At 42.5% G+C, this 17,902-nt stretch overlaps 1 protein-coding gene across 1 annotated transcript; it reads right to left on the bottom strand.

Annotated features, from left to right (window-relative positions):
* Nucleotides 1–7,209: 7,209 nt before the first annotated feature.
* LOC115110157 (leucine-rich repeat-containing protein 3B-like) lies at nucleotides 7,210–12,703 on the bottom strand. Its single transcript, XM_065010038.1, has one exon. The coding sequence runs from the start codon at nucleotides 12,645–12,647 to the stop codon at nucleotides 11,793–11,795; it is 855 nt and encodes a 284-aa protein (XP_064866110.1). The 5' UTR covers nucleotides 12,648–12,703; the 3' UTR covers nucleotides 7,210–11,792.
* Nucleotides 12,704–17,902: the final 5,199 nt, after the last annotated feature.

Below are 17,902 nucleotides of genomic sequence, written 5' to 3'. Positions count from 1 at the left end.
AGGTTTTACTGAGTTACAGTTCATAGAATGACATCAGTCAATTGAAATACATTCCTTAGGCTCTAATCTATGGATTTCACGATTGGGCAAGGGCACAGCCATGGGTAGGCCTGCGAGGGCATAGGCCCACCCATTTGGGAGTCAGGTCCATCCACTGGGGAGCCAGGCCCAGCCAATCAGAATGATTATTTTTCTCCCCAAAAAAGGGCTTTATTACAGACAGAAATACTCATCAGCTCATGAAAAATGGGACCAACACTTTACATGTTGCATTTATATTTTTGATCCGTATACATCATTAGTGGGATTATTTACTTTGTGAGCCAATCCACTCACAACGTTTATGACCATTGAAGAAGCTTAGGCGCACACATACAGTAATTACACTGATTGCTATTTCAACATAATTTCTTTGATCATCTGAACAGTATGATGTTCACATGCCACACATATCTACTGTAAAGATACCAAACCAAAGGCAAATAATCACAACTCCCTTCACAGTCTTGAAAGAGAAAACAGAGAGGATAGATCAGGTATTGTTTTCACAAGGGGGTAAACAAGAATGAGCCGTTACCATGGAAATGGAGAAAGTGCTAACATGCCAGCAGAGTAATGAGAGACAGATCAAAGGCTGGGAGGATGGTGGGGGAGGTAGTGGAGGGGCGATGCAGCGATCGAGATCCCGTCCCATGCTGTGCCATCTCCTGCCACCGCGTGGCTCTCTCTCCAATAAGAAGAGGACATGCGATCTCACACAGACAGAGGTTCACAAACCAAAGCCTGTTCCACCCACACAAGCCCAGAGTGGCATAGGATCCAATATGAATGTTGTGGGTGGTGTATGTGAAGAAAGGGTGTGTGTACCTAAACAGACTGCAGAAGGGGAGACCCACTACCTGTTCAACAATATGAGAATATGTCACTTATGTAATCTGCATTTTTGAATTGTTGACATTGTTTTCCCTGGCATGTCTTTAGGACGGTCTTTCATAATTTGACCATTTGATAATAATTGCGAACCCTTGCAACTTATAACGATATATATGCATTTTGAACATTTGGATATTATTCAATATTTGTATCGGGAATGTGTTTACAACATCAAGTGTCATTATTGAAAGATAATGTCATCACACTTCTCAGTTTCAGTTATACTTGCTAGTTTGATTTTTTTTTTGTCTGTACAATTAATGAGCCTTCTTCTACTACTCATAACTCTAGATATACAAATAAAAATAGTCAACACAACATGTAAAGTTGAGCTGAAATAAAAGATCCCAAAAATGCCCCATATGTACAAAGAGCTTATTTCTCTAAAATGTTGTTTACATCCCTGTTAGAGATCATTTCTCATTTACAAAATAATCAATCCACCTGACAGGTGTGGCATATCAAGAAACTGATTATACAGCATGATCATTACACAGGTGCACCTTGTGCAAATCAATGTAAAAAAAATTACATGTGTTTTTCTGGATTTTTTGTTGTTGTTATTCTGTCTCTCACTGTTCAAATAAACCTACCATTAAAATTATAGACGGATCATTTCTTTGTCAGTGGGCAAATGTACAAAATCAGCAGGGGATCAACTACTTTTTTCCCTCGCTGTATGTGCAAATCTTAATGTGACAGCTCTGGTTACATAATAAATTCAATTAGAGCTTTTTAATGTAAATAATATACTTGTATGTTTTTACAGAACCACAAAACGACAAATAGATTAAATGCATGCTGTCCCTCTCTGTCCCTTTCTACATTCCTGCACTCTGTATTTTCAATAGGTCAAGACACCCCAAAGGAACAGACTAAAATACCTCTAGCTGGATATGTGTTGCAGGGTGGCAGTAGATGGGCCATCGCAGGAGGAGGTGGACTACAGGCACCGTGGGAAAATGTTTTACATGGCCAATAAAAAAAAAGAAGAGTGAGGTGTTCAGAAAGGTGTGTGACATCTGCCATTCAAGTCAATGACAACAACAAGTAGGGCAGGGACAGAGAATTTGAGACAGGGACAGAGTAACAGCGACAGGACAGAGACAGAGAAACAGAGACTGGGACAGAGTAACAGCGACAGAGAAACAGACACAGGACAGAAACAGAGACAGAGAAACAGAGACAGGGACAGAGTAACAGCGACCGAAAAACAGGGACAGAACAGAGACAGAGAAACAGGGACAGAGAAACAGAGGGACAGAGACAGGGACAGAGAAACAGGTACAGACACAGATAGGACTGTTGACATGGAGTTTCAAGCTATAAATTGTCTGTTTTTGTACGCTTTGTGTCAATACAGCTCAATAAATGTTCCTATTTTCTTTTTGTCACAAGCATTAATTTTATACATCCATCAATGAACTGTACAGATTGTCACCGTAGGGAGAGACGTCAGACATCACAGAGTAGACCCCGACAATAGGCCTCACTTTGGTGCTCCTGAGGTGGCGGGGCATCGGGTCAATTTGGTGGCTCTCCTATCCTCTTTGGTTCTCATCTGGAGCTCTGAAGAGTCAAGGGGTGTCTCTGTGTTGACGTCCAGCTGCAGACTAACGAGGAGTGAGTTAGGCTTGGGTGGTATCCAGTGGTGTAAAGTACTCAAGTAAAAAATACTTTAAAGTACTACTTAAGTTGTTTTTGGGGGGTATTTATATTTTTGACTACTTTTACTTCAATACATTCCTGAATTTAAAAAAATAGTTTTTACTCTATACATTTTCCCTGACATCCAAAAGTACTCATTACATTTTGAGTGCTAAGCAGAAAAGGGAAATGGTCCAATTCACACACTTATCAAGAGAACATCCCTGGTCATCCCTACTATCTCTGATCTCTCGGACTCACTAAACACACATGCTTCTTTGGTAAATAATGTCTGAGTTTTGGAGTGTGCACCTGGCTATCCATAGATTTAAAAAACTTGAAAATGGTGCTTAATATAAGAAATGTGATATTTTGATACTTAAGTATATTTGAGCAATTACATTTACTTTTGATACTTAACTATATGTATAACCAAATACTTTTAGACTTTTACTCAAGTAGTATTTTAATGAGCGACTTTCACTTAAGTACAATAATTGAGTACTTTTTTCAACGACTGGTGGTATCCAGATTGTAATACCTTCATACTGACCTTGTGTCATACCGGATGTTCAGTAATACCGGCACTGAACAAACCCCACTGAGTAATTCAAAGGTTAGCAATGCTAACGAGTATATGTCAAATCCAATAACTAACTAAATGCATTGGAAACATTTGAAGTATTTGCAGGACTGACATCCCAGCTCATAAAGTTATACAAGTAACAAAACAAAAAAATGCTACTCGCAGTTTGCTGTACGCACAAAACAAATAAATTGATCCAGGAGGGGCTCTCTGCTGTTACCAAGCAAAGCTTGATTTTGGAACAGTGAGTGACTCACAACTTGATTTTGGAAGAGTGAGTGACTCACAAGGCTCCGGTCTTTCATCTTTGTGCGGTTAGCTTGATAATGAAACAATTATATGATAGGTGAAATGAAAAACGCAATCTTTTCTCCTGGCATATTGCACAAGTTGACTGCAGGTATTTATTTAAAAAGTAGCCACAAATATTCAAATTAATTTTTCAAATAAATAGTTTAAACGGTATTGAAAAAAACATCACCCCGTTAATATGGTATATACAGTATAGCGCCCAAGCCTAGAGTTAGTGGTCCCAGCAGCCACGACTAAACTGTTTCACTAGCTGATGGTTTTGCGTCAGCCCGTTTCACTCCCTTCCTCTTCACAGCAGTACTTAGAAGCAACTGCAGCCTTTGTCGATATTCTGATGCCCTGTCACCTTGATTTTCTTCATGAACCTGGCGAGTATCTCATCACCATCCTCTACTAGTCCATAAAATGAATCAAGTAGCTTCATGTAGGCTCTTGGGGATGCAGAGGAGCCAAGTAGCCTCATCACGTCTGAAGCTGGAGGAAGCAGACTCTCCAGGATCCACCGCCCCTGTAGGTATGTAGTGGGGCAATCTTGAAACATCAGTTCAACATGCAGACACCATGTCTCAAAGTCAGCTTCACCTGGGGACTTTGGCACTTTGGTACTTTCCCCGAGAAGTAACGTAGCCGCTATTTTGTAGTGGTGTCACTCCTAATAATATGCTCTACCACAATGCATTGGGCCTCAGGTGTGTTAATCACATCATCGCCCATTACCTCAGTCCTGGTTGGGGTTGTACATCTCCTAGCTGTGGACTTCCTCATGTCTGAATGAGGGGGTAGGCGAAGTGGGGGGGTCTTTGTGAGATCATACCTTGTCTCAGCAGATCTTCTCAGTAGGGGTGTGTCGCTATCGTCAGAGTGGACACGGTCATTGCCATAACTACTAATGTCATCTGAGTAATAAGGAGCAACTGGGGTCTGGTCAGTGGCTCGATACTCATAATGCTGCTAGTAGTTAATTAACCTACTTCCAGAGAAATATAACCTTTGGCAATAGTTTTAATGAAAAGTAAAAACAGATTATTAATGTCTGGTCAAATAATACAGTTTGCTGCTCAAAGTGTGTAACACACTATATGTGAAAAAGTATGTGGACACCCCTTCAAATTAGTACATTTTGGTTATTTCAGCCACACCTGTTGCTGACAGGTGTATAAAATCAAGCCCACAGCCATGCAATCTCCATAGACAAAGATTGGCACTAGAAGGGCCTTACTGAAGAGCTCAGGGATTTTCAATGTGGAACCGTCATAGGATGCCACCTTTCCAACAAGTCAGTTTGTCAAATTTCTGCTCTGCTAGTGCTGTTATTGTGAAGTGGAAACGTCTAGGAGCAGCAACGGCTCAGCCGGAAAAATGGGTTTGGCGGATGACAGTAGAACCCTTCCTGTCCAAATGCATAGTGCTAACTGTAAAGTTTGGTGGAGGGTGAATAATGGTCTGGGGCTGTTTTTTATGGAACCCTGACCTCAACCCCATCGAACACCTTTTGGGATGAATTGGAACACCAACAGCGAGCCAGGCCAAATAGCCCAACATCAGTGCCCGACCTCACCAACGCTCTTGTGGTTGAATGGAAGCAAGCCCCTGCAACAATGTTCCAACATCTAGTGGAATTCCTTCCCAGAAGAGTGGAGGCTGTTAGGGCCGCAAAGGGGGGACCAACTCCATATTAATTCCCATAATTTTGGAATGAGATGTTTGAATATCATAATATACTTTTGATCATGTAGTGTATGTGCGTGTATCCTGTGATTATAGAACAGCAATGTCACCACAATGTGTAAAGAACATAACATGTACAACTGGGCTGCAATACCCTTAATCAAGAATAAATGAGCTCAAGGAGGATTAATGACAGCTTCTACTCCTAAACCTTAAGACTCCTGAACAGCTAATCAAAGGACAACCCAGACCCCTCTTTTATGCTGCTGCTACACTCTGTTTATAATCTATGCAGTCACTTTAACTCTACCTACATGTACATATTACCTCAATTACCCCGACTAACCGGTGCCCCCACACATACAGCTGCTGTTTAATTATTTGTTATTTTTATTTTCCAAATGTTTACTTCTTTTATCTTTTTTTGTTTATCTATTTTTTTTACTTAACCCTGATATTTTTTTATTAACTTAAAGCATTGTTGGTTAAGGACTTGTAAGTAAGCATTTCACTAAAGTCTACACCTGTTGTTTTCGGCGCATGTGACAAATACAATTTGATTTGAGACTTGAAGCAAAAAAAACGTTATTTTTGATTAATTTATTCTTACTATTGCACCCTTCCACAAGATATAGTCCCGACACAGAACTAGTGCTGCTTTCCAAACCGCCTGGTCCTTTGTTCTATAGACACAATCCAGTCATTCTTTTTGTTCTGTATCTATGGACACGACCCAGTCGTTCATTCTAAATGGTCCATTGCCATTCAGGCTGGCAACGTTCTTATCCCTTGCTAGCTAGCTAGCCAACTACGGCTAATTTACAGTCACGTCAAAAAGTCCAGCCAGAATAACAACAGTAGCTTCTTTTGCATTTGTTTAAGCTGTTTTCTAATGACATTTATTTGGATACATCCATAACAATGAGCTAATGATGCGCGACTTCGCCTGGCTTTGAAAATGTGCTCTCTCGTCAGGACACTGTTGTTCAGATGAGCTAGCCAACAACACAGCTAACACAATCACTTCAAATTGAAGCTGATTTGTATAAACCTTGCTGTTTGTCTCTACGACATTTACAACATTGTTTCAATATAAAAATTTGATCTCAAACTGTCACATAGTAATAAACCAGTTGGGAGTTGGGATTAGACAGACAGCATTTCTCAGCCAGTCGAAATCATGAATGAGCATCATTTTTATGGATAGTGGATTGCTTATAAACTGGGTGGTTTGAGCCCTGAATGCTGATTGGTATATCAGACTGTCTACCACGGGTATGACAAACATTCCTTTTTACTGCTCTAATTATGTTGGTAAGCAGTTTATAATAGCAATAAGGCACCTTGGAGGTTTGTGGTATATGGCCAATATACCACGGCTAAGGGCTGTATCCAGGCACTCTGCGTTGCATAGTGCTTAAGAACAGCCCTGAGCCGTGGTATATTTCCCACATACCACACCCCTCGGGCCTTATTGCTTAAAAAGACACCGTCTGGAATGCGGTTTTAACCAATCAGCATTCAGGATTAGACCCACCCATTGTATAATACAGCACAATCAAGTGCACATACAGTTATCATTCAAGTCGTCATTCTACACAGGCAGGACCACCTTGCAGTAGCCCATCCGGACACCTGATATACGCCTGATCCAGAGCAGGCCAGAGAAGCAGGGAGTTGGTGGAGACAGAGCATGCTCCGTTAGATTGGATTGATGTGTGACACCCTATCCGGAATGGCCTGTGTCTCATTACCTGATGGGGAAATGCTCTCCCCTCTACAAACGTGACATTTGGATCAACTGTAAACTCTATGAAGAGAACAATAGCAACGCATTAATACATTGTCAGTCCACACGTGCACATTTGACATGATTTTGGCAAGAATAACAAGTACGATACATGCAGCATTAATGGAACATGGTTTTAATATTGTGGTAGGCACCCACTGCCAATTCTTAATACAATAACACTGATGTGGTGTTTTCTTGCAATGAGGTAGGTAGTGTTACAACCTGGCTCGAGATTGTAACAAACAATGGGAAACCACACACTGGGTTAAGGAATAACAAAATGAATTTATTCCATAAATAAAGTAAACACTCACAATAATAATCAGATGAGGCATGACAGATATAAATTAGGAGTCAACTGCTGAAACCACAACTAAACAACCAAAGGCATGCATGGAGAGAGGAATCTCTCTAGCTGAATAAGGAAAACAGTGGTTTTATGTCACAGCTGAGCTGTCACAGGTGTGCCCCATCAGCACTGACTGACCCTCCCAGCTCCGCCCACCAATCTACTGCAGGAAGTAAGCACAGCAACACCCAGTAGACAGAGCGGGGAGAGGCCTTCACAGTAGGTTAGGTTAACCCATTCAATTGTTGGGAGCATATAGTGTGCAACTTTCTTTCTTTCTATAAATATATATATATATATATATATTTTTTTACTGCTTACTCATGGTTAGTCAGCCCCTTCACAAACATTTGTGTTTGTGTGTGTCAACTCGTGCTTTTCACTTGGAAATTGCAGTGAGTGACAGCCTTCATTCTATTCCCCTTCCCATACCTTTGACAAGAAAGGTAATCCTTCCTTTGCTATTACTAATCCTGCCACTTTCACAAAAACCTAACGCTGCAAGTACGCAAATTATTATTTTGTAATCATTTGCGGAACCAAAATTAAATTACTACCAATTTGAGGATATTCAGCTGCTTCAGGCAAAATTAGATCTGAATTGCTAAGTGGCTGGCTAGCCCTACACTACACTGGCCATTCTGATTAGATTAGCTATTTTACATGTATCTATCAAAGAGGATGGAATGCCACAGACTAGAACAGCAGCTACCACAGTGTGTGGGAAGTGTGGACCAAGCTCATTATTACACAGACCTGTCATTATACCAACCTGGGAGCTGTAGCCTTGAGTCTGCAGTTCTACCATGCAGTAAATACAACATTCAGTCTAAATGCAAGGCTGAGAGAGAGAGAGAGAGATGAGGTCAGAGCGCTCATCCATTCAGTAATTGTAGGTGGACAGAAAAGATAATGGGAGGCCTTAGCCAAGGCTGGGTGTTACCCTTGATTCCGTTTTCAAGACTTGTTCCTTCTTCGTTGGCTAGGGAACAATGTAAGTATAACATCAATCTAGGCTAAAGCATGGCATTAGTGATGTGGGGACAAAGTGGGCTCGCTTACCAGCTGGAGTGGGTTTTGTTCTGCAGGAGGCTGTGGCAGGATATGATTTGGCTTCTGCGGTCAGCCAAGCTCCCAGTGGTGACACTGCCCCAGGCAAGGTTACCCATTTAGAGGGTGGGTACGCACGCCCACAGACACACATACACACCCACCATACACGCACACACACACACACACACACACACACACACACACACACACACACACACACACACACACACACACACACACACACGCACGCACGCACGCACGCACGCACACACACTTTCAGTTTAAACCACACACACTCATTCCTTGAAGCTCACATCATAAATAAAGAACAAGCTGTATTTTGACATGTAATCTCCCAATACAAACACCACCAAATACAAGTTCCATCAAAGGCATTAACACAAATACACAGCCATTCACGAAAGCCTACGATGTACAAACTCTGAGATAATACACACAAACAGTTCATCTCAGACAACAGCACATAGAGAATCAGTGCCTCTCAGAACACCAATGGAGAGAGCGTAAACGCACGCACGTACGCACGCACACACGCACACACACAGGTTAGCAGCCCCACTGACTGCACCACACTGACTGGATGCAGGTGTTCATGCTGCTAGCTAGTCAGTGGGCTAACCAGGGGCTTTAGGAATGCATCTGAAGAAATAAGATAATGCTGCACCAAGCGTGGAGCCCCTTTACAACTCCCACAGAGAGACAGTTCCTTTCAGAGAATGATATATATTTTTTAAAACCTTCGATGCCGCATAATATCATACACAGCTGGAGATTGAAATTAGAAGCAATTAGTGGACTTGATTACAGAGGTGAAATCAAGCAAACAGAACACAAAGCAATTTAGGAAATGAGCGAGACAGAGAACAAAAGTTATGAGATCTAATCAGGAGCTGCAAACCAAAGCGTTATTCTCTCTGCTGCGTATTATCTTCCTTTTGTAAACAATGGAGCGAGTGTTGCATTGCAGAAGTAATCAGTGAAACAACAAAGCTCATTCAGAGAGATGGACTGAGAGGACTTGTTCCCTTCACCTGCAATTAACCAGCTGGGGAGGAGAGAGTTTAGTAACTCTGAAAGTGTTGGATATGAGCTCAGAAGCAGTGTGTGTGTGTGTGTGTGTGTGTGTTCCTATACCCATCTTCTACTTTTCAGGAGTATGAGCTATTCGACTAACACAATGCAAATGAGTCCTCAGTTCTTATTAAACAACAATACCTTCCAATTGACTACAGTAGGTCTAAATACAAGACAATAAGCCACTTTACACTTTACAATCAAAAGCAGTCAGGAAATGTCTTAATTTCCCAGAGGACACGGCATTTAAAAATGAAGATAAGACATTTGCGTTTCCTTCTCCTGAGAGAAAGCCTTCTCACTTAATACAGGGTGTAACTGAGGAGCAGAGCAATGACTGTGGTTTCAGTGACAGTGTTGACAGGGTTGTCCTCAGACACCTGGACACTGTTTGAATGTCACCTATCAAGCCTGCCTTACATCCAGGAGAGAGAGTGAGAGAGTTGATGTTCAGCTACGAGGCGAGGTCAGACTACCAATATGATAATGTTTAGCACTCTTAAAAACTGGGTGGTTTGAGCCCTGAATGCTGATTGGCTGAAAGCCGTGGTATATCAGACCGTACACCACGGGTATGACAAAACATTTATTTTTACTGCTTTAATTACTTTGGTAACCAGTTTATAATAGCAATAAGGCTCCTCGGGAGTTTGTGATATATGGCCAATATACCAAGGCTAAGGGCTGTGTCGTGCCTAAGGACAGCCCTTATCCCTGGTATATTGCTTAAATAGCACCCATGTACAAACATTCTCCTATTACAGGATGTATGGTAATATGAGTGAGTTCATTTGTCCATGCAAATAAACACATGCTAATGAGGGTAATGTATCCGAGTCTGGTAAGACTCATGACTGACATTTTAAAGATTGAACAGGCTATAGTGTATAATTATGTAAACTATATTTATTTGTGTGCGTGTGTTCGTGCGTGAGAGGGACCTTCAGGGTTCAGCATCAGATTGGTGGTGTGTCTGTTCCCATGGTCATTAAGAGCTCAGGGTGACAGATAAACGCAAGGGAGAGAGAGGTTCCCATCCTCCACAAGTGAGCACCTAAGACAGACAGGAAGCAGACAGACTGTGGCTAGATACTGTACCAGGGTCAAGGGGCAGGGTTTTAATAGTTCCAGTAGGACAGGAAAACACCATTCTGTATTTGTTCCCATCCTACGACATAATGTGGCCAGGGGTGATCCCATTGGCAGGCCCAGTTTCCAAACGTTGAGCAAGGGTCAAATCCATCATTTTTCTTACAGCCTGAGGGTGTGAAGTTTTACTGTGTGCTATGTGGCCATTAGTCGTGTGTGTGTGTGTTTGTGTGTGCGTGTGTGTGTGTGTGTGTGTCTGTGTGTGTGTCAGAAGCCATATTTAGTGCAGTCTGTCCCTAAAGCAGATTAATAATTCTAAAAGACATACGTGTTAGTGAGATCAAAGGAATTCATGAGGCTTGGAGGAAATTGAAATAAGACTTCAGACAGTGAACTTTTTCTTAAAAAAATAACTTTTTGGACCCACTGATTGAAGTTGTGCAATTCATATTTCTAAACTAGTTTTGCCATCGTGCACTACGGTCTGTCAATTATTCATAATGGTAAAATGTTTGACAATTACATGGGGCTTCTCATCCAGCAAATAAAGATCCAACATTCAATGAGTGCAGCTGCTGGAAGAACAATGCAGTCTCTGTTATACTGCCAAGCACAGTATTATCACCATTATGCGGACATTTGATGACGTCATGCATTCCTGAATAACAACAAAACGGTGCTCTCGGCAGTCCATTGTGAAATAGTTATGCATTTGACAATCGTTCAAAACCTTGTTGGAATTAAATCATTTTCAAATACAGAGTATCTTACAAAGACTGAGACTGACTTGCACATGTAGAATATTCACAAATGTATGTGTAAAATAATTCCCTACTTCATTCAACAAACAGCTATGTGAAAAAAAAAGTCTAATTTAATGGCCTTAATTTATCAAAGAGTATGAATTTGTTTGAATGAAATGTTACCGTGAGGTATTGTGTTTCCAATGGATTACTGGTGATGAACAGGTTGAAAACTTGTACAGTACACTAGTATCCCGGTCTATTTCCAAGTTTGGGCATTTCCTTTTTTGATCCTTTTGAGGTGTTTGGCTGTTATTTCCTTTGTCGCCACCTGACTTAGGTAAATATATGTCAAATACTTTAAATACTACAGGTTCGCTTGATTTAGCTTACCGACTACAATAGAATCGTCCCAAAAGTGCAAACGCGACCTCCTTGCACAACAATCAAGCTCAATCATGCTCATTTTCAGAATATGAAAGTACTTGACAAAACGCATTTGACCCAGGTCTGGTATTTTACTTCTCACACCACTGTGCTCAGTGTAGAGGACTCCTCTGGTCTGTCCAGTTTGCTGGGAAGGGACTTGAGGTACTCCAGGTGTCTCCGTGCGTCTTCCTGGTTGTGCCTGACGTAATACACCAGGTAGGAGATGACCATGGCGAACCAGCCGAACATGGTCACCAGCATGGCCACGTCCGTGGTCCTCTTGAGCCCTGCGCACAGGTCCAGGTCGGCAGCCACCATGACGAAGGGCACCCCTGTATCTACGCCGACATCCTTGGGCTCCGAAGTGTGACATACCACGCCAGCCAGTGAGGCCGGTTCCAGGTCCAGCCGGGGCATAGCCACCTGGAGGCGGCAGTCACAGTGCCAGGGGTTGTGGGTGAGGTTGGCCTGGGCCCTCAGGCCCCCCAGGACCTCTGGCTCCAGGGTGGTCAGTCTGTTAGAGGACAGGTCCAGGCTCCTGAGAGAGGGGACCAGACCCCGGAAGGCCCCCGGCTCCATCTGAGTTAGCTCATTGTGGGAGAGGTCCAGCTCGTTGAGTAAAGGAAGCCCCGCAAAGGCGTCGGCGGGGATGGTGGTGAGGAGGTTACCGTCCAGGTAAAGTCGGCGGGTGTCGTTAGGCAGGTTATGCGGCACCTCCGCCAGGCGCATGTTGCTGCAGCGCACCACCCTCCCGCCATCTGCAGACTCGGAGCAGTAGCAGCTCTCGGAGCAGCCGGTGTTCGCCCCGTGGAGGCCCGCGGTGGTGGAGCTGAGTACCAGACTATGCAGCAGCAGGCATGCCACCAAGGAGTGGCACAGCAGCCATTCTGACAGCAGCGGCATGGTGGGATACAGGCATACCCTCCTAGAAGAACACAGCCCCTGGACCATTAGCCAAGACAACCCTGCATAGGTCACAGGTTCACCAACCAGCCAGCCTGAGAGACAATGAGGAAAAATGTCAGAGAGAAAATAATGGAGAAAAGGAACGAGGACAACAAGTGATTGCAAATGACACTAATATCAGTGTGGCAGAAGCAACACAGAACCATCTCTGTGTAAGCAATCCTAATAGCCATACAAGTGCCAGGTGTTATTTTTGGCCCACTTTGATCTTGACTGGGCTAATTGTAATGAATTGGCACTTGTGTCCTGACGAACAGAAAATGACAAAACACAGCTGTAGTGTAGAGGAGGAGTGGGATGGAGATCAGCGAAGGCGTCATCCATGCATACAGATTACAGATAAGGTGCTTCCTGCCAGTGCTGTGATGGAAGATGGAACTCTCATTGATTGGCATGTTTTTTCTCTCTCTTGTCCTACTTCAACGTTGCCGTGGAATGACTTGGCATTACCATAATCCTGCTCTGATTCAGTGGAACTAGAGAGATTGACGCTCAAAAGATATATGGTCATGCTTATTTCAGATGGCAAAGTGCTGTCAGTCTCTAATGGATCCAGAGTGAATATCTCTGGGCCTCTAGCACCTACTGTACAGCACCAACCATGTTTGGATGTAGGCTACGGGCTAGATTCAATCAGACGCGCCTTAACCCGCGATAACCGACAACTGCATAGCAGTATTATCTTTTATGTAGTCGAAGTCATTGAATGAGTGTCATTTCTATATAGCCTACACTTTCTCGTTCGGAACGTCTAACACGTAGGATTTAAGAACAGGTGTTTGTTTCGTGACAATGACGACAAGGGCAGCCGCTCACCGATTCGACAGCCCCAACGCAGTTACACCTCCAGCATCGCCTAAATAAAAGCAATAAAACTGCTATGCGGTTGTCGGTTATCGCGAGTTAAGGGCTCTATTCAATCAGTACCGCTGCGGCGTTCCAGATTGTTGCGATAGAAAAGTAAAGGTAATTTCCGATTGAGCCGACATATGCACATTGACCGTGAATGCAGTCTCCGCTAACACGGGAACATTTCAATCACGCTGTAATAGAGCCCTAATGCTGGAACTAATTGAATCTAGGCCTAAGTCTATTTGGATGTAGGGTATATCTGCAACGGTAAGTAGGTAATCTTTGGGCCATTTAGTGGAAGTACATTTTGGGTCAATCAATGTAATGTTTCCGGGCCCATCAGTACTCTGCCCGACTCAGGTAATAGACTCTGGAGCAGCGCTGTCTGAGGCAGGCTGAGGCGCAGTAAATGCCACAGTCCAGTATCATCTTACTAATCTTCTCTAAAGGCCACATAGAATGTGTTTCTCCACTGACACAAAACCCCAGAGAAAGTGTATGAGTTGGACGGGATGCTCACAGTTGCACCGCAACACCACTGTAGCCTAGAGCGGGGTTCCACAAACTCGGTCCTGAGGACTCCCTGGGTGCATGTTTAGATTTTTGCCCTGCACAGCCGAATTCAAATAATCAAAGCTTGATGAGAACAGCTACCGTACATTATGCCTGTACACAACAGGCCGATCTGGCGGGATATAAAGTTTGGAAAACCCTGACCTAAAAGGTCTAACAACCTTAAGAGAGCTCTTATTCGTCGTATGTTGGTTAAATGGAATTGTAAATCTTGCACGTTAAAATGGAAACATACATTCTTCCTAAAGTATTCACCAATTTACAAAACCAGCTGAGTCAAAGAAAAGAATGATAACTGAAAAGACATAAAACAGTAACTGGCATCTTTATATCCAACCTGGCTCCCATCCCATCAGATTGGCCTGTTGCATACGGGCATAATGTACTGTAACATAATGTACTGTAACATAATGTACTGTAACATAATGTACTGTTCGTTCAGCTTCTGGGAAATGAGCTCTATCTGGGCCAGACAGACTCCATTTAGGCTGGTTTACAAATGACATAATCTAAGAGCGGCTCTTAAATTCACATTACAAAGGCAGCACGGCTCAATAAGAAGGATTGTGTCTCGCACACCGTCTTCTCAGAGTCAGGGTGAGGGATGGCCGAGTGTCTGGGAGGCCCGAGTGGACCATATAACAACCGCATTAGTGGTACCTGTCACAGCATGTCATCGGGATACAGTAAGTTTCCCTGTCTGAGTTGATCAGAAGAAGTCTGTTTTATTAGGGTTCTGCTGAATGCGTAAGGAAGAGAGGGGTACAACCTAATAAAGAAAATGACGAGCGGCTCAACATAGCACCATTAACTTGACAAGCACTAATGCCAAACGATACAGAACCCCACTATCTAAATGGAATGGATTGATATACTGTGTGACTGTACTATAGTGTTTGTACTACAGTGTGCGACTGTGTGTATGTGTATGACCGAGAGTAGACTCAGTAGTTCATTTACTCAGTTACATCCGTTTTTTTAGTATAATACTAACGACTTAGTATTACATAGGCCAAGAGAGTATTGAATATAAATGTAGCAACTCTGCCATGCCACCAATGTGCTGGTCCCAATTGACTAACTCTCTCAGTTACTTATGAGTCCTGCAATAAGATACTTATTTCCCACTGTATAAACTGTTAAAGTATAGCAAAAATACAGCCGAACCACAGGGCCTGGTGTACAATGTGCACTCACTGTCTGACCACAAGAATAACATTTGAATGCATTAGATTAGACTATCCTCCCAGTAAGTGATATGGGGGAACTTGCAATTATCGAGCGAAGGAAGAGGCCTCGTGCTGTTATCCTCTATTGATTCCTCCCTCCTCCTCCTCCTCCCTCCTCCTCAGTGCAGTGATGGATACTCTCCAGTCATTGGTTTGACGTTCACATGGTTAACCTTTGTGCAATAGAAGAACTTGTCTCACGGGGCTTGCCGCTGCGAGCAGGGTTTACACAGTCAGAAAACCCCCTGGAAGTGTTATTGTAGGAATACTGTGAGAGAAAAAAAAACAAATACTCAGCTTAAAAAACAAATACTCAGCTTGTTCCTAGTACATGATGCATGGACCCTCTACTCAAATGAGGGTTTTTTAATAGCCGTGTAAGTTACCAACTTTGGCTAAAGTATCTCTAATCGTCTGTTATGCATGTGAATGAGTTGGTCTGAATCCGTTCTCAATTAAAGCTCCTTTCAGCCGGACTGCCAGACATCACACAAAATCGCCCGCAGACAAAGTTCTAATGCATTAAACTATTCAAAATGTGGGAACTTTATAAATCAAATGTTGATATGGCAAAATATGAATGTACATAATCAAATACTAATGTACACAGAGGTAGGCCTACATTTATAAGCCATTACTCTCTCAACAGTCAGGCTAAATTGATGCATTCATAATAGTATACTGTATGTGCCAAAGGTTCATTCCTTTGGCACATACAGTAGACAATTATGAATTCATTAGGCCACTGTCCTAAATTTGGAAGTGTTTTATGGATACCCTATATAACTGATTAATTATGAATATTGATATGTAGTTTACAAAAGCATATCATATCCCCCTGAGACATGATTATGTAAGCTGCACCTCAATATTCCATCATGACAATGAAAAATGAAAAGGTCCCGAACAATAAAGCAATACAATGTTTCAGACAACAAGATTCAATATTTCTCAATGCAATATAATGGTACTCCTCTATGAAACTTTTGCTTCTTATGTATAAAGGACATATGCATTCATTCTATCATCAGATGTAAATATAAGGCTGGCAAACATAAGAGCTTTCTTACCACTTCAGATTTTGTTGTCCGGGAGGAGAACATTTGTCAGTGCAGCATGCTTCACAGAACAGCGTCCATATCTCAGCTGCGATTACAGTACTCGCGAGCAATGCAGCGCAGCCCGAGAATCCGCGTCAAAGCCCAATGGACTGGAGCCTGCTTACTAACATTCAATACCGATGGTTGTTGCCTCTCCGCTCCCCGTTATCTAGTTGTTGAAGAAATTAACACGACTGTAAATATAAAGAGGGGCACAGGGGAATTGGTAACCTATTCTTGTCGGCTTAAATTGGAATATGAGCCGTCAAACGCAGGCACAGGCGTCGAAGCATATCATCTCCTCACAACACACACACACACAGCCTGCTACAGTACACGGCTATTTGTTACTGCTGCGCTGTGCGCTCAGCTGTGCCCATGAACCCACGTCGTGACTTCTTAGAGGCGGGAAACCTTTCCATGATTCATGTCATGCATAGCATTCAAGGGAAGTGTGCAAAGGCTGAGAAAGCTAAAATGTTCTGCGTTTAATTACGTTTCCCTAACAATTATCCGAGCAATACAATAGCCTATGGTCACATGGGAAGTAGGCTGCTAATGAGTAATTGCTAATGGGGGGGATTGCTAGTTGTTCCTCTCAGAGATAACAAGAATCTACAAAATGCTGACCTACCAAATTATAGTCCATCTATGTGTGCTATCTATAAAGGTGCTATCTAGAACCTAAAAGGGTTATTTGGCTGTCCCATAGTTCTAGGTAGAACTTGTTCCACAGAAGGTTCTACATGGAACCAAAAAGGGTTCTACCTGGAACCAAAAAGGGTTCTCCCATGGGGACAGCCGAAAACCGTTTCGGAAACCTTTTTTTACAGAAGTTAAAGGTAGTTTTTGTGAGCCAATGCAAACTGGCAGTAAGCACAGTGACTTGAAGTCTATGGATATCTGCTAAAACCAGGATAACACATTATATTATAATGTATAATTATGATGTAATATGTACAGAAGGATATGTTAACTGGAAAAGTATTTTATCAATAGAAAGTAAACAAATTTGTTTTCAAATTGTACAGCTAATTTCTTACAATTCTACATATTTTGGCATAACTTATGCCATGTTAATATGATATCTGAGTGAGAGTGACTAGCAAAGTCAATGCTGGCTCCCGGGAGGTCAGGGCCCCTGGGCTCGTGCCCTAGACTAACAAGACTAATTTGCCAATCTTGTTAACTGGCATGGGCTAATTGAGTGACTGTAAGTGATTGACATACAGTATAACTAGAGGAAAACTGCTGATGCACAACTAAGTTTTGAAATTGCACTTTGTGTATTCTACTATTCTTACTCTCAACAGTAATTTGAGACCCAGACTGACAAAAACATATGGAGTTACGGCCATGAGAATAAGTCGACCTTCAGCTACACTGTCTGTCAGCCATCGTAAAATAGGCCTAAAGAGTCCAATTGTAGGTTAAGCAAAGTCTCTGTTCTCAAAGGCTATGATCTCCAAGAGAGAGCAACATGCTT

Source organism: Oncorhynchus nerka, linkage group LG26, assembly GCF_034236695.1.
Source record: "Oncorhynchus nerka isolate Pitt River linkage group LG26, Oner_Uvic_2.0, whole genome shotgun sequence".
Classification (NCBI taxonomy): Eukaryota; Metazoa; Chordata; class Actinopteri; order Salmoniformes; family Salmonidae; genus Oncorhynchus; species Oncorhynchus nerka.
The sequence above is the reverse complement of the archived record's forward strand: the minus strand, read 5'-3'. Positions and strand labels throughout refer to the sequence as shown.

Bases quoted from the DNA above. Each gene is read 5' to 3' on its own strand.
- LOC115110157 (XM_065010038.1), bottom strand. From the start codon at position 12,647: ATGGTCCAGGGGCTGTGTTCTTCTAGGAGGGTATGCCTGTATCCCACC.